At 56.3% G+C, this 22,045-nt stretch overlaps 1 protein-coding gene across 3 annotated transcripts in view; it reads right to left on the bottom strand.

Moving 5' to 3' along the window:
• The window catches only part of PDE2A (phosphodiesterase 2A), a 95,133-nt gene that overhangs the window by 46,553 nt on the left and 26,535 nt on the right, over nt 1-22,045 (bottom strand). The window contains exons 2-3 of one of the 3 annotated variants that reach the window (XM_086678228.1): nt 20,002-20,077; nt 8,232-8,293 (exon numbers count right to left, since the gene is read on the bottom strand). In XM_086678228.1, the coding sequence (XP_086534354.1) occupies nt 8,232-8,293; nt 20,002-20,020 (81 nt within the window). In that variant the 5' untranslated portion in view covers nt 20,021-20,077. Of the gene's footprint in view, nt 1-8,231; nt 8,294-20,001; nt 20,160-22,045 lie in introns of those variants that run through there. The other 2 variants (XM_086678227.1, XM_086678224.1) reach the window with 2 other exon arrangements.

A 22,045-nucleotide genomic window follows, 5' to 3' on the forward strand; every position in this document is an offset into this window, starting at 1 on the left:
GTCACGATCTCGCGGTCCGTGAGTTCGAGCCCCGCGTCGGGCTCTGGGCTGATGGCTCAGTGCCTGGAGCCTGTTTCCGATTCTGTGTCTCCCTCTCTCTCTGCCCCTCCCCCGTTCATGCTCTGTCTGTCTCTGTCCCAAAAAATAAATAAACGTTGAAAAAAAAATTAAAAAAAAAAATTAAAAATAAAGATTACCATATGATCCAACAATTCACTTTTGGGTATATATCTAAAAGAACTGAAAGCAGGATCTTGAAGAGATACTTGTACGCCCATGCTCACAGCAGCATTATTCACAATAGCCAAAAGTTGGAAGCAACGCAAGTGTCCATCAATAGATGAATGGATAAACAAAATGTGGCATATAAAAACAATAGAATATTATTTAGCCTCAAAAAGGAAGGAAATGTTCATACAGCATGGATGAATCTTGAGGATATTATGTTGAGTGAAATACACCAGCCACAAAAAGATAAACACTGTATGATTCCACATATCGGAGGTACCTAGAGTAGCCAAACTCACAGACAGAAAGCAGAAAGATGGAGTTCAAGAGCTGGGGGGATAGGGAGTTGTTTAAAGGGTAAAGGTTTCAGTTTTTCAAAGTGCAAAAGATCTGGAGAATGGTTGCACATCAACGTGAACATACTTAACACTACTGAAGGATACACTTAAAAATGGTTAAGATGGTAAATTTTATGGGACTCCTGCATGGCTCAGTTGGTTAAGTGGCCGACTTCGGTTCAGATCATGATCTCACGGTTCATGAGTTCGAGCTCCGTGCTGGACTCTGTGCTGACCGCTCAGAACCTGGAGCCTGCTTTGGATTCTGTGTTTCCCTCTCTCTCTGCCCCTTCCCTGCTCATGCTGTCTCTCTCTCTCTCTCAAACAAAACAAAACAAAACTCCAAAAACTTTATTAAAAATATAGTAAACTTTGTTATGTATATTTCAGAATAATTAAAAGCAAAAAAAAATACTTCAGGAAAAAAAAAAGAAAAAAAAAAGGGGGGGTGGGGTGGGGAGGGATAGATGTATTAAATGTGCCCAAATCTTGGTAACTGTTAGATTTGGGTGATGGGTGTATGGCAAGTTTATTGTATTATTCTCCCCACTATTGTGTGTATTTCCAATATTCCATAATTTAAAAAGTTTACTTTCCCTTGATCTCACACCTTTTCCAGTGGCCACGCCCCTTCATATTCCTTAGAGCCAAAGGTCTCCAAAGTGTTGACTATGCTCTGTCTTCACCCCAGACTCAGCACCCACCCAGGCCTGCTGGCTTCGGGCCCCACCCGGTCACTGACTTGGTTCCTGTCAGGCTGACTAATGCCTGGACCCAGTCCTGCACTGTCTCCCCTGGCTACCTCACTCCACACTCTCAGTATCCTCCACCTCCCTGGCCACTCCTCCTCTGTCTCCTTGGTGCTCCTCCTCACCTCCCAGGCCTCTAGCTGATGGAGTCTGCAGGTCTGGGGCCAGGGCTCAGTCCTCACCTCACTCTCCTTGAGCTCTCTCCCTAGGTCATCCTAGCCACACCTACTGCCCCCCAAATATATATCCCCAGCCTGGCCTCTGCTGCCCACTGGACACATTCATCTGGATGTTTGACTTCCGTCCAAAACAGATCTCTTAATTTCTTCCTCCTTGTCCTCTCTCATGCCCCTAACCTTGACCTCCCACTATTGTTCACTCATCTCAGTAGCGACTCTACTATCTATTACTTGGTTCCTCAAACCAGAAACCGGAAGCCACCGTCCGCTTCTCCCTCCAGCTCATCCTCTTATTCATCAGCAAGTTCTGTCATCGCAACCTCCCATCTATCTCCAAAGTTCATCCGTTTCTCTGCGATTCATCCGCATCCCCATAGCCCGGGCACCACTATCTCCTGCCTGGGTGGCTGCTGCGGCCTCCAGTTTGTCTGCTCACCTCCTCTCTGCCCCTCCAACTCACATTCCAACTGCCCCCCCCCCCCCCCCCCCCCCCCGCCAAACACTACAGCTAGAGCAATCTCAAAATCACGCGTTAGACTGTGTCACTTCCCTGTCTGAACCCACCGGAGTCTTCCTGGGACTGTGTCATACACAGTGTCGTGTGGTCACGTTTCACATTATCACACATTCAGCCAACAGTGGACTTAGAGTCGCTTAGTGACACTTGATGTCACTCCATGTCACACCCTTGGTTACACACTCAGCCTCACTATAGCATACGCTTGGGGGACACACTTGGTTTCACAATTCAGTGTCAGACACTTGAGCCACAAGGACCACACCTGTTATTGCACAATGTCATTCATCTGTGTTTACATATTTGACCCTTATGGTGTCAGAGCCTCAGTGTCACAGACCTAGTATCACTTAGCGTCATACAATCAATAGTACACAGTATCACAGCGTGGTCGGTGCCACATCCATGGTCTCACAGTCTTTGATCAGTGGTGTCACACATTTGGTATCCTTTGGTGTCACACACTCAGTGTCACACTCAGTGACTCACTCACTGTCCACACGGTATCCCAAGATTCAGGTCACATGCTCGATAACACATAACGTCACAAGATCAGTGTCACATATTCAGTAGAATACCCACTGCCCCACGATCAGCATCTCAGTGTCACCCTGGGTCCCATAAGCTTCCGCCCACCCCACCCCACTGGGCACAGTCGCCTGAGCTGCTGCCCCATGTCAAGGCTGTTTCCTGTTGTTGTGTTCAGAGTCCTTAGCCACTGCTTGTTCCTTCAAGGATTTCCTGTTGTCAGGGCCCCAGTCAGGCCTGGCCCAGCCTGGGACACACAGCCCAAAGCCCAAGGGCCACCCAGTGGGAACCCTGCACCTCCTACCCCCCATCATTCTGGTTGGGCCCCGTGGGATATTCCCCCCATTCAATCAACCTGGATTCCCCAAGTGCCTGGGCTCATGCCCTGTCCACTGAAAGGAGGCGGCCTCTGGGCCCTGCCCCACTCACTCCCAGGATGACCAGGAAGGGGACTCGAGGGCTGTCTGGAAGAGGCTGTCTACACTGGTCTATGAGGCTCAGTCTGAAGCTGCTGGGAGCCGGAAGAGAAGGACAGAAGGTGGAAGAGGAGGACAAAAGCTTAGGGGGTTAGCGAATCAGGGAAGCCTTCCCAGAGGAAGCCAGCTGAGAGCTGGCAAATATGAAGACAAGGAAGAAAATGCATCTGAGGTGGGGGCACCAGACAGGAGCAAACGCTTGGAGGTAGGAACCAGGAAGAGACAGGGCTGCCAGAGATGAAGACAAGAACATGGGAGACAGGCAAATTATGCTGTGGGATTTGGAGAGAAACAGACTTCTCTGCTATCCTTCCCCCCCTCCCCCATTCCAGCATTTAGATTCTGGCTCCAAGAGGAGCCTCCGGGCACTCCCTTCCTGGCCCTGCCTTCGGCCCGGCCCGCACACTGCCCCCCATGGCTGCCAGGCCCCCTCACCTCCCTCCCGCCCCAGGCCAGCCTGCAGGAAGGACACAGGGAGGCCAGCACACGCTCCCCACACGGCCTGAGATAAATATTTCCCAGGAAACGGAACTTGTTCTCTCAGTGTTTACAGCCAAGGACCAGGCAGGGTGGTGGGGGAGGGGCCCGCCTGAGGAACCTTGTTCTGGGGCTCACAGCATCTACCCCCAACACCACCTCAGACCTGCTGCGTGCCTCTGAGCCAGTCTCTGCCTCTCTCTGAGCCTCCATTCCAAGCCCTCGAGGGGGCTGACCTCCCTGGGCCTTGGCCTGCCTAATGCCCAGCACAGTCTGAGCTTATGTCTTTTCTGGGTGTAATATCCCTGGTACTTGATGCCTCCTCCTTCAGACTAGGCTTCTCGGATTGCAGGACCCATGCCTTCCCATCTCCACCTGGTCCTTGTTTGGGCGGGGGTGTGGACAAATGGATGGACAGACAGACAGACGGACTGGGTGGCAGCTGAGACCACCTCCCTGGCCCCAAGTCCCTACACAGCCCAAGCCTGTGCGGTCCAACAGGTGGGCACAGGCAGATGGCAGGGCCTCAGGGCCCCTATAGAGGCCAGATGCTATGGCCAACTAGCTGCAGGCAGCTCCCTTGGGGCCATGGGGCATCACTGAGGCCACTTAATCCTGACGTGGAGAACCCAAGAGGAGGTTGGCACACCTGCCAGTTAGGAGCACTCACTCAAGAATTTTAAACAGGCCAGAAAGTGTTGCCTCCTGGAAAGCAGCCCTTCCAGCCGCATCCAGGTGCTCGCTGCCCATTGCCTGGGCTCCACTGACGTGCTGGGCCTTCTCTCACGGAGACCCAGGGCATCCTGCCCACACGGCCTGGCCCCAGCGGCTCCTTCCATGTGTGAAGACTTTCTCAGCCCCCACAGCAATCTTACCTTACAGGATCACCCCAGCTCCTGCCTAGCCCTATGCCTAGTCCTGCCTATCACGAGCCTGCCACACTGGGCCCATTTACTCACCATTGGTGGCCTCAGCCTCACCCCAGACTCTGGGACCAAGCATTCCTCAGTCCAGGACCCAGGGGCAGAGGGGTTTTTGGATCTGGCTTCTCAGCACCAAGCCAGCCTCCCACAGTCCCCTCTGGGGCTGAGTCTTTGTTTCAGGCTCTCTATCTGCTTGTTCCCAGTCCTGGGCTGGACCTTGTTGTCCTCATGTAGTTTTCTCAAAAGCTGGCCACATGGACCTCTCTGACTATCTAGCTGATCTTTGGCTTCATCAGTCCACAGCCGTGACCCGCCCCATCCTTCAAAGTTCCAAGGCCACCTCCTCCAGAAAGTCTCCAAGACTCTCCCCAATCCAGCAATTGCCCTTTCTTGGAACTTCTCCAACACTTCACACAGCCATTCTCCTTTAATCAAGAAACATTAATTGAGCACCTACTATGTACGAGGCCTTGCCAGGTCCCATGCGGGCTCAGGAGAGACAAAGGAGACTCAGCCTTGGTTCCTATCCCCCATGTGTTTACAACTATGTGGGAAAGGATATGCAACCACATGGGCTAACAAGTTACCCAACTAGAGCTCAGGGAAGCTTGGGAGCTGTGAGTGCCCAGGAAAGAGGGGAGACTGACTTGACCTGAGTGGAGGGAGCAATCTGGGAGGACTCTACAGAAGAGGTGACCTCTAACCTGAGGCTTAAAAAGGGAGTAGGCAGAGAAAAAAGGGAAAAGCATTCCAGAGAAAGGGGTCGGTGCAAACAAAGGCAGGGAGGCCAGGAAGAGCTGGTGTCCTGGGGAGTAACAAGGACTGCCAAGTCCGGGAGCAAGGGGTAGCCCTGAGGGGGCCCAGCAGGCAGGACCGACAATGCCAAGGGGTGTGGCCTCTATTTATCCCATGAGCAGCGACAGAGGAGCCAGTGCTGGGCAGAGCATTAGCGTGCTTAGTGGGGATACCTGTGCCATTGTCTACGTCTGCCTCTCCCCCAGCCTCTGCCCTAGCTACTGCTCCCAAGATCCTTCTGGGCCCCGAGAACCAGCACAGAGAAGGCATGGAACCAACGTGCTCAGTTCACTACTTGAACTGCCTCCACCCCAACATCCAGAGAGCAATGGCCCTGGCCCTGAAGGAGGATTCCAGGCTGAGCGTGAAGAGCCCTCCCCCAAGCTGGCGGGTTGGCACAGGAGCCAGGGAGCCATCCCAAGAGGGTGTGCTGAACAGATGCCCGCCATAGGGATGGGTGCTGGCAGCCCTGCTCCCCTGGCTGTCAAGCTGCCAGTGCCAGGAGAACGTGCCGTGCCCACAGAACCTCCATTAACCCTGGCCCAGCCCCAAGGTGCACCCTGTCAGCCTAGGCCTGGCTCCAAGGATCTCACCCTTGTGGGAAGCAGAGAGGGAGCCAGCTCCCTCTAAGGACCTGCTGTGGGCCAGGCCCAGGCCAGGCAGCTCACACATACTTTGTAACATGCCCCAGCAGCTCTGCTGTGATTACGTCCAATAATGATGGATCTTCTTATCCCCTTTGACAGGTGAAGAAACTGATGCTCAGGCTGGTTAAGGGACTGGCCCAAGCTCACACTCTTAGAAAGCAGTGAAACTGGGACTTGGACACATGCCTATCTGACCCACAGTCAGTCTGCTAGATGAGGCCTTGTCTCTAGCAACCACCCTGGCAGGGGGAGGGGGGGTCCTTCTCAGTCACCCCATCCCTCTTCCCTCTTTCCGCCCCGCTGTCCCTGTAGTATGACCATATGCTAGGGTCCCTCCTCTCTCAGGTCCTGTCCTTTTTATGTTGGGGAGTGCCTGGCACTCTCTCCCAGCAGAGCTGAGCATGGGCCTAGGCACTTGGGATGGGGTGCTAACTGAGCCCAGAGATAGAGTAGGCTCTGCCCAGAGGCCAGGCAGACAGCTGCCATCTTCAGGGTGGATGTGAGGCTGGGGGACAGGCCAGAGCTGAGAGCTGAGGGGCTCACAGCCTAAGACCCTCCCTCTGAGGGAGGAGGCAGCAGGACCCAGACAAGGGAAACGGGGAGACAGAACAGAAGCAAAGGGATCCATTGGGTATGATCGGGAGAGGCCTCCTGCTGGGGCTCGGTGGAGCTAGACAGGAGGGGCAGGACTTGCACTTGTAGGGACCTGGGCCCAGGCCTAGGCAAAGAGGGTGGTACACAGAGGTATAAATGAGGAGCCTGGGACTGGCTCCTTCCCCTGGGGCCTAGCTTCCAGCACCAAGGCGGGTCTCAGCTTCTCCAAAGCCGTGTCCCCCCATGGCTTCCTGGGAGGATGACAAATCCAGGCTTTCCTGGCAGGTGGCGGTGGCTGCCGAGACACTGCTGGCTCCCAGGAACGCCATCTGTCCCAGCTCTGGGTGGGGGGAGCCCCTGCCCCATGGGGAATGCCATGATCATAAATAAATTAATAATGACTTTCTGGGTGCCCCCTCCTCTCTCCCTTTCCCAACTCCCGGCTGTAGGGACATTCTCAGGGCTTGGCCCCCACGTCCCCGCAGTGAGTCCATGCTGAGCCCTGCTGTGCGCCAGGCCATGTGTGGGCGTCTTCTTTCCCACGTTACCGGAGGGCAGGGAGAGAGCAAGTGGCGGGCATGAGACGCATCTGGGATCCACACTCAGATCTGCCCCATTTGCTCACTGTGTGACCTCACTGGGCCTCAGCTTCCTCAAAGAATAATAACAGCTGCTGTTTCACTGGGGGGTCATGAGGATTGAACAAGGAAGTGTGTCTAATGCTTCTGACACAGAGGAGGCTCCCCTTTCTCTTAGCCGGGCCTGGGTACAAGAGAAGGTTCATGCTGGTCTTGCTGCTCCTTCTGACGTTACACACAACCTTCCTCTGTGCCACTCCACCCAGTCTGCAGCCCACCCCATTTCTGCTGCTCAAGGCCCCTCTGAGCGCTGAAGACTGCGAGGCACCCCAAAGGCATGGCCGGGGTGTGGATGGCATCCCTCACATCAAAGGAAATGCACCTTCCTTTGGAAGGAGGTGGGAGACTCAGGAATGAAAAAGGCACAGTCCCCAGGCTAAGGAGCTCACAGTTCAAGGGGGGAAGACCTACAGAGTCACATAATGGAGAAAATAGAGTGCTAATGGCACAGACACCAGAACGCCCCAGTCTGACTAGGCAGGAGAGCTCAGAGGAGGGAGCATGAGGGGCGGGGAGGGCTTCCTGGAGGAGGGGAGGCTAGAGCTGAGCCCAGAAAGATTTGGGAAGCTGAGGGAGAAGAGAGTGGCAGGAGTGGTTCTGGGGAGGCAGGACGGATAAACGGGAGACTGTAGCCTGGTGGGGACTGCAGAGGGAGCAGGAGGATGGGAAGCATCGATTTTTGAGCAGAAAAGTGACAAATTCAGGTATGCGTGTTAGAAAGAGCCTCCTGGCAGCCACATGGAGAGTGGGGCAACTGAAAGCAGTGAGCCAGTGAGCCGTGCAGGGGAAAGATGACCAGTGCCGGACTGGGGCAGGCAGCAGGAGGGGAATTCAGAAAACACTTAGGGCAGAAAATCAACAGGGAATCATTGGGTGAGGGTGGGGAGGCCTAGGGAGGAGTCTGAAATGATTCCCCGGTGACTTGGGAGGAGGATGAATCCTCAATGGGAGAGGACCCCAGGCAGGAATAGGGCAAGGAAGGTGATCTTGGTGTGGGGTGACCCTAGGCTGGTGGGGGCAGGGGTGGGATTCGGCTCCAGCCTCCCAGTCCTCCCAGAGGTGGGGACAATGCTCAGACTGACCCCCAGTCTGTGCCCCCACCCCTCCAAGCCCACCCACGCCTCCCTCCACTGAGCTCTCACCTCCAGTCCGGCATCTCTACTCTCTGGGGGGACTGGCTTCTGTGCAAGTAGGTCCCAGTCAGCTGCAGAGACAAGAAGGCCAGGGGCTGAGGCTTGCCAGGCCTTCTCCCCTTCTTCCCAGCCTACCCCCGCCCACCCAGTCCCCAGCAGGCCCAGGGCTTCCTCTTCCCCACAAGTGGCCTCCTCCAGGAAGCCTCGCCTGATTTCACCCTGCTCTCCCCTCACCCTCCCTTCTTACTCCCTACTTCAGGAGGACACCTCTTCTCTGGGAATAGAGTTGAGCTCTTTCGTTCAACCAGGACCTCCTCAGGAGGGGAACAACCACATTTTCACCCTTTCTGATGCCTTCTCCACTTCCGCTTCTCTCCAGGAAACTTCACTACCCTTCTCTAATCCTCAGTTTCCCCATCTGCAAAATGGGGTTTGTCCTATCTAGCTCACACAGCCACGGGGTCGGGCTCCCAGCTGGTGCCCCAACCCTGGCCTGGTGCTCAGTCATCTGAGCTCTAGTCGGACCCCACAGCGCCTCATAATGCTGGCAGACACCAGGGAGTTGCTCAGCTCACTCATTCTCCAGGAGCCTACCACCCAGGTGGCCTCCAGAAACCCCAGCCTCTCGAAGGCACTGCCCAGGGGCTGGCTGCCCCTCCCCACCCCCACCCGACAAGCACACCCAAGCATTGGACAGGCACAGGCGGCGGGATATTCTGAGCCTGGCTTCCTTCCAGTCAGCTGCTGGCCGCCATGCCAGCCTGGCGCGGGCGCAGGGGCTGATTTGATTTGGCAGCTTTGGAAGCGTGTGGTGGGGACGGGAGGGGGAGAGGGATGAGACACCCATCTCTGCTAGGAAATAAACAGCCTTGGGCGCTCAGCGAGCTGGGGGGAGGGCACAGTCTGGCATTGGTGGGGGGGTTCTGCATCTCCTGCCTGGTGGTCCCCTCTTCTCATCCAGGTTCTGGATGCCTGCCCATGACTGTTGGAATTTATGGCTTTCCTTGGGTCACCATAGGGGTGACAGGAGCTGCACCTGGTATGTGGATACTTGTGGTGTGGCTGTGGCAGGGCGTCTGTTTGTCCCACATGTCCCCGTGTCCTATGGGATCTCCCGACTCAGCCATGCTGACAGCCATGCCTGAGTGTCGCCTAGGAAGACTGGGTCTGTGTGTGGAGCGGTGGTCTAGATGTGGCCATCTCCACGGGTGACTGCGGTCCGCACGGACTGACTGCAGCCCAGGGTGTGACGAGGTCACCCATGTGTGCGAGTCTACTGTAGGGCATTGGTCCCGGCCTGTTCCTTCCCTCTGTGCGATGACCCTGCTAACCCGGCCATGTCCGGCAGAGGAAATGACAAGGGCTGAGCTAAATACCTAACCCCAAGCCCATCCCTTTTGTCCAAAGGCCTCAGCCTTCTTTTCCACCCAGGCCTCCGATGGTCCACCCGCTGTATTACCCTGGGCCAACTCTCTCTCCCTCCCGTGACAGGAGGCAGTGCTAGTTATGATTCTCCAAATACTCTCCCGCCTCTCTACCCCTCCCTGGAGAGGCCCCTGCTCTCTGGCTCCCCAGCACCAGCTGCCAGCATGGGGAAGGTAGCCTGGAAAGGGGGGGGTCTCAGCAAGGCATTCACAGCTCCTCCATAATCCCACCCAGCCTCAGTGTTTACCACACCCCTGCCTACTCCCCGGTCAGGGAGGTCCAGCTCACCCCTCCTGGGAGTCTGCAGCACCCATTATTATGCTGCCGACACCCTGGGGACCTGGGCTTCACAACCTCCAGTTAGAGAACTGCTGAGTGGGATCGTGGTTATGATTCTCTGACCTCTACGCTGACAGGTCAAGGCTGTGGGGTCAGACGAGGACCCTAGTCCTAAGAGTTGTGCCCCAGACACCAGCCAGGAGGTTAGGGTAGGGTGGAGCCTGCTTTGGGGAAGACACAATGTCTCATCTGTCACGGCCTCCTCATTGTCCCACTGTCCTCTGGGGACCACAAGGCTCTCCCCACCCAGCCACAGGAAGCTGAGCCCCTCTTGGAGACAGAAGGAAGGGACACTGAAGGAGGGGCTTTAGGACTAGGAGGAGACTCACCCATGACCTTGGGATCACAGTGGAGGAACCTAGGATCGTAGAACCCAGCTGTCATAAAGAGGCTAGTGAGATGGAGACAATATGCAGAGAGGTCCTGGAGGGCTTCCTAGAGGAGGTGTGTGGTGCCTCACAAGAAGAGAACACCAGGTTCCAGAACAGCCTCCTAACTATGAGATATAGGTTTTCACCCGGGACTTATATGTTCTCATGTATGCACTTGCACGTGTCTGTGTGTCCGTGTGGGCATGGCTGTCATCCCAGTCACGGAGTCCTGAGCTCCAGTCTATGTCCCGAGGGCAGGTTCTGCCCAAGGTAGGGGTCAGCTAGGCGGCAGGCACAGGGGCAGACAAGACAGTAGTCTGAATAAAGAAGAGGGATGACAACTCAGGGCTGAAAGAGAAGCCTGTTGTGGGTCATGACCTCAGTTCACACCCTAGCCGCCTGACACCGAGGGCAGTGTGCTTCTGTGACGCGGGCCCAGCATAGGACCTTCCTTCTCTGAGCTACTTTCCTCTTCTGAAGAATAAAAGCATGGGACTCGATCTCCTAGGGCCCGTCCAAGTCTAACGATCTTTGGAGGGAGGCTGACACACACACGCAGCCAGCCAGAGATGGAGACTTGCAGGGTGGGGGGAGAGCCCGAGTGAAGGGGCAGGAGCGCCCAGGAGGCTCACTGTGGGTCGGGTGGCTGGGGACCCTATCCTCAGGGCCAAGACAGGATGCGGTAGACAATGGAACCTTGGGGATGACAGGGAGCAGCTGCAGCCACCCTACCTGCCTTCTGGCCTGTGGGAGGAGAAAGATGGAGGAGTGATCGACAAGGGCTCTGCCCCCTAACAGGAGTCCTGCCTCAGGAGTTACAGGGGAAAGGGGGAAGCTGCAGACAATGGGGAGCACCCAGGACTGGGAGTCAGGAAGCTGGGTTTCAGGTCCTGCTCTGCTGTGCGACCTGGGCCAGCTCCTGGTCTCCCTCACCTGATCTTTGAGCCCACCATGCTGGGACTCCTGCAGCGGCACCAGGCTTCTGAGGAACCCAGTCGGAGCGAGCTCTCTAGAGGCCAAAGATACTTCTCTCCTGCCTAGGGGATCCCCCCCCACCCAACTCTGGCACAGGTGCTGAGACAAGTGCAGAAGCCAAGAGGCAGCAAGCCGCCCGGCCTGAGCCACAAGGGAGCACCCACTGGTCATCCATCTCCAGGCGACTTGGCCTGGGACCTCCCTTCCTTAAGCTCTTCTCACAGCCACCTCCAGGGCACAAGCAGGGTCCTCCCTCCTTGGCCTGTGCTCAAGAGGTGCTGATGGGTCACCAGCCAATGCCCACACTGCTCCTCTGGCTGCCCTGGCCTCTGCCCCAGTCGGAGGCCCTTTGTACTTGGGGCCCTCACAAGCAAGTGTTCGTGCATTTCCACGTCCGTGTCCAGGAAGTGTTCATGTCCTGTTTTCCCCCTCAGGCCAGGGTTGGTGGGGAAGGGGGGTAGGTGGTAAGCAGGCCTCTCTTTCCTCCTCTGTCTGTCGACATTTCTGCCCAGAGACTTTAGTGGCTGGGAGGAAAGGGCACTCCTCTCTCTGCTATAATCAGAAATAGTTGAAGGATGGAGGCAGGGGGATGAAGGAAATGACCCCTTATCCTGCAAGCTTAGGGAGTGGCAGATCTCACACGTGCACAGACATCACTTCTGTTGGGGCAGGAGAATCTGCCCATGTGACCCAGGTGGAGAGGGGTCTGGGTCCCCCAACACCGGCTCAGCCCTCCTCCCCTCTCACTGGGGGTGGGGCCACCCTCCATCCTGAGCTGTCTCCGTTGCTTCTCCTTATGTTTTTAATAACCTAACATCGACATTAACAAGGAAGGTGGTTGCAGCTCTTCCCAGCAGCCCCATTTAGAATCATTGAATCATCAAGTCATCAAATCCTAGAATCCTGGATTCACAGAATGCCCGCCTATTTGGCTCCTGGAGTCTCAGCAACTTCAAGTTGCAGAATGTCGGAATCGCACAACCCAGCTTGCACACAGCTCTGTCTGGAAGCTAAGAGTCATGGAAGGCTAGAAGCCCACAAACTGACACTGCCGGATTCTTAGAGTCATGCATCCCTAGAGCTGGTGCTCATACACTCCTTGGAGATACTACCCCTACTTCCTTCTTCCCGCTCCCCGCCCCCACCCGCCGTGAGAAAACGCAGCCCAGAAAATGGCCTCGTGCCAGATGACCGGAGAGTGCAAGCCAAGCAATGCCCACTCCTGAGATGGCAAAACGGGACCACAACATTCGGGTGTTCCAGAAATGGTGTCACTTTTACATTAGGAAATAGCTGTGTTTATGCTGGAGTGGGGCCGCTCTGTGAGTTTTGCTCACTTCCCCTCATGCCCCCTCCTGGCCCTCCCCCAGTCCTCCTGTGTCCCCACACCACCCCCACTGAGCACTGTAGCTGAGTATCTCTCAGCCCCCTCACCCTCCTCCAATCTGGGTGCAACTCTCTCACCCATCCCTCCTCTAGGTCTACACCTGGGCCCCCTAAATAAAGACAACCACAGATGGGGCCAACTCCCTCAGGGTGGAGGACAGGAAAAGCAAAAGGCCTGCCACCTGAAGCTAACAGCCAGAGGGCGGGCTCCCTAGAGGAGGTGCCTTGAACTCAAGACTGGGAGCCTGGGGGGAGGGGGGGAGGGAAGGGGGGGCTGTTGGCCACCCCTGAGGCAGCAGCAGCTTCAGGGGAGTCTGATCTGAAGTGGAGGGAAGCAAATGAGACCTACATTTGATATTAGAACCATCAAGTATGTTTAACATTTTCATAAATTTACATTTTAACTCATTTTGGAATGTGCTCATACAGTTTTGGATTTGAATTTTATTAAATATTACGTTTCACAGATTGTTTTAATTTTTGAATTCTGAACACTCTTTGCCCAGGGCAGTTCCCGAGTCCCCACACTCCTGGAGAGGATGCTGCAGCTCTGAGTGGGGGCCAGGTCTCCTGGTCTCTGCTTAGCCTCCAAGCTCCTGACCTGGGAGACCTTCCTGAGACCTTTCAGTCCTTAGAGGACCCTGACACAGGCCCAGGCATCTGCCCTCACGCCCAGTCTTCCCTCAGGAGCCCAACCAGACATGCAGGGAGGTGCTCCCTCTCTTTCTACCTCCATAGCTGAGCGGCTCCCTCTTCACCCCTCGAAGGTCTGTCTCCTCCCCTCCATCCTGGCCATCTTCCTGCCCATGCCTCCTCGCCCTTCTCTGGACCACACTGCACCAGCCTCCAGCAAGGCCAGCCCAGCCTCCTGCCGCACCCCTTCCGTGTGCTCTCCAGCCATGGCCCAGGTTTCCTAATAAGCAGGTCTGAGCAGTCCCTGCCCTGCTTTCAACTCCCCACCTAGTGCCCAGTTCCTTCTGGAAAAAGTCCATAAATCCCTTCACTTGGGAGTCCTGCACAATTTGGCCCCTGCAGACATCACCAGCCTTGTCACCAGCTTCACACACACACACACACACACACACACACACACACACACACACACCAGATCCCACCCTAGGACTCGGCCACCCTGGCAGTCCAGGATCCAGCTACACAGAACTACAGAACCACACTTCCTTCCCTCTGTCTGTCACCAGCAAGGCTTCACGTGTGCCATTCACTCCTCTCTGTCCAGAACTTTCTCCTAGTTCATCCCTTAACTCTCAGATTAGATATGTTTCCTCCTGGAAGCTCCCCAACTTGCCCCTCCCTCCTACTCTGGGCTGAATCAGGGGTTGCTGCTCTGTCCCACCATGGCCTCCTACTTTCTCTCCAGCACTGCCCTCACCACACCACCTACCAGCATCAGTCTTTGTGCCTCCTCCCCGACCCCATCACCTGGCTGCCATCAGCCCTCGTACCTAGGTGTGTTTACCTGCCATGGGGCAGACACATGGTTGCTCAGACATGGGGCAGTGTGTGGCAGAGCTTTAAAGTCCACACTGTGCTCACTTCTACCTCCCCTCTCTGTTGGACGCATAGTAGGTACTCACTAAATGTCCACCTAGGAAGGCCTGGCAGTATATAGTGTGTGGCATGGACAGGCAGGCTGGGGTGCTTAGGATAAGTGAGAGTCCCTGGGTTGGGCTGGGGACTTCTTGGAGAAGGCATCCGGGAGGATCCTCCAAGTGTCAGTCTTTTTTTTTTTTTTTTTAATTTTTTAACATTTATTCTATGTATTTTTTAGATACAGAGAGACAGAGCATGAGCAGGGGAGGGGCAGAGAGAGAGGGAGACAAGGAATCCAAAGCAGGCTCCAGGCTCTGAGTTGTCAGCACAGAGCCCGATATGGGGCTTGAACTGATGGACTGTGAGATCATGACCTGAGCCAAAGCTGGAAGCTTAACTGACTGAGCCACCCAGGTGCCCCTTTAAAGTGTCAGTCTTTTTTTTTTTTTAATTTTTTTAACGTTTATTCATTTTTTAGAGACAGAGAGAGACAGAGCATGAGTGGGGAGGGGCAGAGAGAGAGGGAGACACAGAATCTGAAACAGGCTCCAGGCTCTGATCTGTCAGCACAGAGCCGGATGCGGGGCTTGCACTCATGAACTGTGAGATCATGACCTGACCTGAAGTCAGACGCTCAACCGACTGAGCCACCCAGGCGCCCCGAAAGTGTCAGTCTTAAGACAACAATTGAGGACAGGCCACAGGAAGTCCCCAGCCCAGACCTAGGGCCATCAGAGTGGGAGCGAAGTCTGCAGTGAGGGAGATGAAGCAGCCAGGGTCCGGGCCAGGGTTGCTGGAGGGCCTACAGGTGCATTCAGAGAAGGCTTCCAGGAGGAGGGGCTGCTTCTGGCTGGTCTGGGGCAGGGAAGAAGGTGGAGATGAATCAAGTTGGAGAAAGTGGTGAGACAGAGATGTTGTTCAGAAAGCTCTGTCTCTTCTTGTCCTTTAGCCCTGAGAGGAAAAGGATGCGGGAGGCGGATGGGCAGGAGGAGCGAGGAAGGCTGGGGCAGAATGGAGATAACATCCGTGCTGACACCAGGGCCGGGGTGGGTATGGATGGCTGGGGCTGGCAGGGAGCATGTCCCCAGCTGTGGCTGGGAAACGTTTCCTGTCTCCTTGCCAGGGGGGTCATTAATAATCGTTCACCCGCCACAGGCAGCACGGAGGCCAGCCAGGGAGCTGCATGGTGCTGGGGCTGGAGTCCAGCCTGCTGACCAGTAGAGCTGCTTTCTGGGAAATAGAAAATTGCTGTGTTCTGTCACCTTGCTGTGAAACCTGGACAAATCACCCGACCTCTCTGGTCTCTGAGAACACTGGCAATAGGAGGGTCTAAGAAGGAGACTTCCCAAAATCCCCTCCCTGCTCTGGGCCTCGGTTTTTCTGGACGGCACATGGGCTGCCAACCCCACAAGGGTATATGGACATCTGATGATCGATGTGGCCATCTGGACTGTGCTGAGCCCAGCTCAGGACACGCGGGATGGGCAGACCTGGCCCAGCTTCTGAAGAGCTCGCATTCCGGTGAGCCCAACACCATGGGGTGCACACCTGGAGCCTCACAGAATCAAGTGTACATCAGGCCAGGGTAACACAGGAGGGAGGGTCATGTGCCCAGGGCCTAAGGGGCCAACAGTGTGGCCGAGCTGGGAAGGTGGGTTTTCTCAGGCAAAGGACACAGGAGCCCCAGGAAGCCTGTTTGGTCACTGCTGTGACCCCAGCACTTAAGTGCCTGCCTAGTGTGTAGCAGGTGCACAATAGATGCTTTAGACAAGTGAATGAGTCAATCTGTTAGATGAGACTTCTGTGAAAGGAGGTTGGAATCTGGAAAGAGCTGCCTAAAAGATGATGATGACGATGACGATCATTCTGGCCAAAGACAAGGGGAAGGGAAGAGGTGATGTGAAAGCTCGAGAAGGCTGGAGGCCCAGGGATGGCCATCCAAGGCTAGACAGTATTGCTTGGGAAGGATCAAATGCGGTCAAGATGTGTTTTTCCAGTTGAATTTTCCAGTTGAGAATCTTCCTCGGCCCCAGGCCACATTTCTCTGCCTACTCAACACCCCCATCAAGGCCCAGCTTATTAAGCCCACTCACCACAGAGAGCCTTTTGGAGGGTGATGCTGGGGCGCTGCCCCCAGCCACCTCCCCTGACTGACTCTGGTAGTCTCTGTGCCTTCCAACTGCCAGGAGCCCTGGCCTTTCATCCTCTCAAATACCTGTCAGCAGGCTGCCCACTAAGGTTTCCCCATTGCTTTCTCTGGAGGGTATGACCTGGGTCCTCCTCCTGACTGGCATCTCCCCTATCAGACTAGAGAGTCCCCAAAGTGTCACCAGGCTTCCTTTCTCAGATAAGGGTCTCTCTGAGGGCAGGGACTCTTCCTCCTGTCAGATGGGAGGTCAACAAAAGGAGATACATTGAGGCCTTCCTGGTTGACCCCCAGCCCAGTAGGGACACTCCCTGAGGGCCACACAGAGAAGGGAAGAGGGACAGGCTGGCAGGCAGAAGAGGGCCCCTGACTGCTCAGCATCCTGGAGACACGTGAGCCAGAAGGGGTACTGGGCCACCCATGGGACTAATCCCTCATGGTGGCAAACTCACCCAGAAACCATTCCTGGCCCAAGCCCGCTCTTTTTTTATTTTTTTATTATTTTTTTAATGTTTATTTATTTTTGAGAGAGAGAGACAGAGACAGAGTGCAAGCAGGGGAGGAGCAGAGAGAAAGACACACATAGAATCAGAAGCAGGCTCCAGGCTCCGAGCTGTCAGCCCAGAGCCCGACGCAGGGCTTTAACCCACGAACTGTGAGATCACGACCTGAGTCAAAGTCAGATTCTTAACCGACGGAGCCACTCAGGCGCCCCTCAAGCCTGCTCTTGAGCCAAGAAGGCACCACTGGGGATGCCACCCGGGCCTCACGGCCTGTGCCTGAACCCCTCCCCGCTGTGGAGCATTGTGAGGTGGTAGTAAACACAGTGACCCTGCAACACGTGCATCCTCTCCCCGCCCTCCTCATATCCCAGCCCAAAACACGACACAGACCAAGAGGAAAAGAACAAAGGTTCCCAGACCACAACATCACCCGCCGCCTGCCTGTCCAGCGCCTGCTCAGCCGGAAACCCAAGACAAAGGCCTTGGTCAAAGTGAGGAGGATGAAGGGCAAAGGGTAGAGGCAGCTTAGCTTGGGGTGGGCCATGAGAGGACGTCACTGGGCATCTCTGGGGACCTAACTGGGAGGGGAGCAAGGACAAGATGGCAGCCAAGCCCTCCCTGCACACACACGCACACCCTTCCACGAACATTTATGGGACACCTGCTGTATCCCCCATGCCCCAAACATTGACTGCCTCGTCCCTCACCCCACACACCGTGTGCACACACTTCCTTACTCCCTGCAGCACATTCCACAGCCCTTAACACTGCCTCACCCCACACACACATCGCTAGCTCACTGGACACCCTCTCCACACTCCTCACCACACACCACACATAAACAGCTCACAGGGAGAAAAGATCACATAATCCACGCGTCACACTGAAAAGTCACACAGCTCACACACCCACACCTCACACCACACTCACACTCAACCTCCCACCATGCACCTCACACACCCCACACTCACCTCCCCAACCACAGGCACACACACACGTCCAATTAAATTCAACACGCACACCATCTAGACGAGACACACCCTGCATAGATAATGTGCACGCCTAATGTCACATGTTTGTGGCCACACACAGCCCCTCGGCATACACAATCCTGCCTGCACATTGCCTCCTCCCCCCATGTGCATGTGGGCGCACACACACACACACACACACACACACACTTCGTCAACCAGCCCCTTGCCTGGGACTCCTCGGCCCTGGCTGCTGCACTCTCCCCTACCCAGAGTTGCACAAACAGCCATCACACGGACATATGATGCTCAAACACCAACACACAGGTCCTAATACATTTCCCAAGCAAGCCTAGGATGTACCACAGAGAGTCTAAGCCACCTAGGCTGCAAACACACTCGGGCACACACAACTCCCCCACCCCCACTCCCCTCCACCACGACGTCCAATGAAACCCCTTCATCAGGCCCCCACAGTGGCTCTTCTGGGATACACACAAGAGCCAATAACATACGCAACCACACACACAATCCCCCAGGCAGGCTGCCCCTACATCAACTCCACCCCACGGAGACAGACACACCACATACACACATGTCCCCTACACATACGACACTCATGCACACGGCACCACTCCACACTCACAACGCAACCATCCTAGCCATGCACGGCATGCAATGACACACACTCAGAATCTTCACACTCACCATAAGCCCCCACAACCCCCCCGCAAATAATCCCCCTGGTGGTGCCACACACAATATTACATGACACATCACACATGATCACACACAAGGCACACCCAACACATGCAACGTGGGCCATCCTACACAAATACATACATCTCAGACTCACCCAGTCCTGGAACCCTCCCACCACAGGTAACTGACACCAGATTGCAGTCTACTCCCCTCTCTCCAATCCCACACCCCCAGCTGCTCCCAGTCAAGACCAGGACAGTGGGGATGGGGGGTTTACAAGTTATGAACCCCAGTGCCACTGCACAATCCCCACCCACCTTAGATCCCTGGGCACCACCCAAAGGCTGTACCCTCCATGTTTAGCCCCTTCTACGAGCGCCCACACCATGCCATGCCTGACAACATGGGGCAAGTGGAGGTCCTGCAGACTCCAGCCCAGCACTCTGAGCCTGCCCCTTCCTCACTGGAAAGCAGAGGCAGATATAGGGGGAGGGGATGATCACAGAGTGAGACCCTAGAACAAAGACAGAGACCTAGAGAAATAGAGGGGACAAACTGAGAAAGATGAACAGGGCAGAGGGGACCAAGAAAAAGACATGGAGGGGCAGAGAGAGAGGAGGCCCAGAAGGACTCGGAGAAGCCAGGGGAGAAACCAGAGAATAAAGTGGGACTACCACACCTGGAGAGAAACAAGAGGAGAGGGTGAGACCCCTAAGAGACTAGGGGACCTCCTATACAGAAGGGAGGGAGGGAAGGAAAGCAGGAAGCAGGTGGGAGGGGGTCCTGCAGAGAAGGAGACAAGCTATGAGGAAAAGCTGTGTTTTGACCCTGGGGTAGGGTCCCAGGTGAGGATCAAAGTCCAGATGCTGGAGTGGGAATCTGGATGGGGGCACAGACGAGGCTCAGGAGTAGAGGTTTAGGGCTTGGGGTGAGGCTCCAGCACTGAGGGGGAGTCCTGGCTGAAAGCTGAGGGTTCAGGTGTTATGGGTGTACCCGGAGTCTGAAATATATAGTGGGTGTTTGGGGATTGGGGCAGGGGTCATCCGTTGATCTGGGAGGCAAGGGGTTCCAGGTTTAAAGAGCTCTCGGTGGGGACCGGCGCCCGGCTGGGGTCCTTCTGTGAACTCCCTATTGGGAGTTCAGTGCTTGGAGTGGAGTCCCAGATCCGAAAGGGGATCAGAGTCTGGGGTGAGGTTTCAACTGTGAGCTGGGGATTCAAGGGCTCCGGGTATGGGCTGCAGTCCCAGCACAGGAGTGGAATTCAGAGCTAGGGGAGGGGGCCCCACCTTGAGGAGGGTTCAGGGGCAGAGTGGACCACGGAGCCGGCGCCTGCACTCTCCGTGGAGGACCCAGCCAGGCGCTCGCCCGGCACCCCGTCCTCCTCGTGCCCAGTGCTGGGGGCCCCCCTACCTGCAGGCTGTCGGCGCATGGCTGCGGCGGCGGCGGCGGCGGCTCGTCCGGCTTGAGGAAGACCTGCTGGCCCCGCCTGAGGAATTGGACAACAGCGATGAGGATGTGGTGCAACACCAGGACCATGCTCGCAGCCGCCCGCCCGCCCGCCGGCCCGGCCGCTGCGCTCGGTCAGCGCGTCCGCGACAGCTCCGCCGGGTCCGCGCGAGGGTCCGCCCCGGCCCCGCCCCGGCCCGCCCACTCCCCGCCCCCGACCGCGCAGCCCCGCCTACCCTCCCGCCACCGCGGGCTGCACCTCTCGGCTAGTCGGACGTGCGGACCCCCCTGGGCCCCCCCACCCCAGCTCTCACCTCCCTTCTCTCTCTGCTCTCAAGACTCTTCCAGCTTGTCCGCTATTAGGATCGCCCACCAGGTAGCCGGTTCTCAGCCTCCGCTCCCTTCTCTGGCCCCTCGCCCCTACTGTCGCTACCTCGTCTCTCAGAACCTCTCTCTTCAGATCACATCCTCTTCCCCCACTTAGAAAGTCCTGGGGCCCGGCCAGAGCTCCAAGCCAGGGACCAGCGCAGTGACGGGAGGGGCGGAGAGGCGGGGGCTAGGGGGCTAGGGGCCGCTGACCCGATGCCAGGAGCCGCGGGCTGACTCTTCAGGAGAAATGGGGAAGTCGGGGAGAATTTTAGAGGTCGCCCAGCGACGGACAGGCCTGGGGGGCAATAGCCAATCTGTGCAGGGGACACGTGCGCACGGACACACGAGCGCACACACGGGCAGGCGCACCACTCCTGAGTGCGGGGTAGGGGCGCCGGGCCCCCAGCACCGGACGGGCAGGTCTGCGTTGGCGTCCCCGGAAGCCGGAGATGGTGCAGGCCCCAGGGCCACACAGTTCACAGTTCGGCGGTGGGACCCGCGCGTCCGGAGCGCAGTTCACCGCAGCGCGGCCTCTGTGCTCAGGCGCCTGCGGCAGCCGTGACGCTTCTACGCCCCCTGCTGTCCTTTCGCGGCAGCGCCGCCTGGGCCTATTTGCCATCTGCGGGACGAGGGAAATGTGGGCGGGCAGAGGGAGGAAGGATCACCTGGGCCAGCTCCCTGCCTGGACCCACTAGTTCCTCGCCTCCATTTAGCATGAGATCCGCTGGGGTGGTAGGACGTGTCTGGACTAGAGGGTGCGCTTTGGATCATGCCATGCCTTTGCCGGCGACTTGCTGCTTGACCTTGGTCAGATTCCCTCCCGTTTTTGGGCCTCAGTTATCCCATCTCTTTCACAAGACTGCCAGGACAGTCAACCCCGACAATGGTGGGAAGTCAGCCAGTCTCCCGACAGCCCTTGCTGTGGACTGACCTGAATCCTGACCGCTGCACTGCTGGCCCCTTTCTCTGCAACACCCCCCTTCCCCACTTGGAGGGTGACTCAGTGAGCCCCCAGCCTCCCCTCACTGGGCTGATTCATCTGGGCCCTTTCTCCCTGGGGAGTGATTTCCTCAACGTTGAGTCACTGAGCCCAGTCCTGGACACAGTCCAGGCACCTGGCACACAGGCTGGGCGGAGCCCTGGCTGTGCCATCAGCTCAGGAGGAGGCCCTCCAAACCCGGATTTCTCCCACCTCTGTTTCCGAGGCGCAGCTCTGCACGTGCTTCTGCCTCTGCTCAGACACCTTTAAAGACTCCCTACCACAAACACAATAAAGCCCAAATCCTCAGCCTGACATGGCAGACCCTCTATAACTTAGCCCTGATTTATTTACCCAGCTTTGACCCTCTCACCACCATTTCTTAAATTTATACTTCCTCCTCTATGCAGATGAGTGACTGACTCATTCTCACCTCCAGATCTTTACCCATGCCACCCTACCCCAATGCCCACCAGATCCTGTCCACCTGTTTATCATTTAGGTGGACACCTCCTCTAGGAGACCTTCCCTTGATGCTACCTTAGTCCTCTGGGTCCCCTTCTTGAGTTTTTCCTGGGAATCATGTCTGGGGACATGGGGAGGAGTGGGAAGCTTTTCTGTCACTAAGTGATCCAGGCCCAGTTGATGTATTTTACTTCA

Source organism: Puma concolor, chromosome D1, assembly GCF_028749965.1.
Source record: "Puma concolor isolate L17-30 chromosome D1, mPumCon1.1.hap2, whole genome shotgun sequence".
In the NCBI taxonomy this organism is placed as follows: domain Eukaryota; kingdom Metazoa; phylum Chordata; class Mammalia; order Carnivora; family Felidae; genus Puma; species Puma concolor.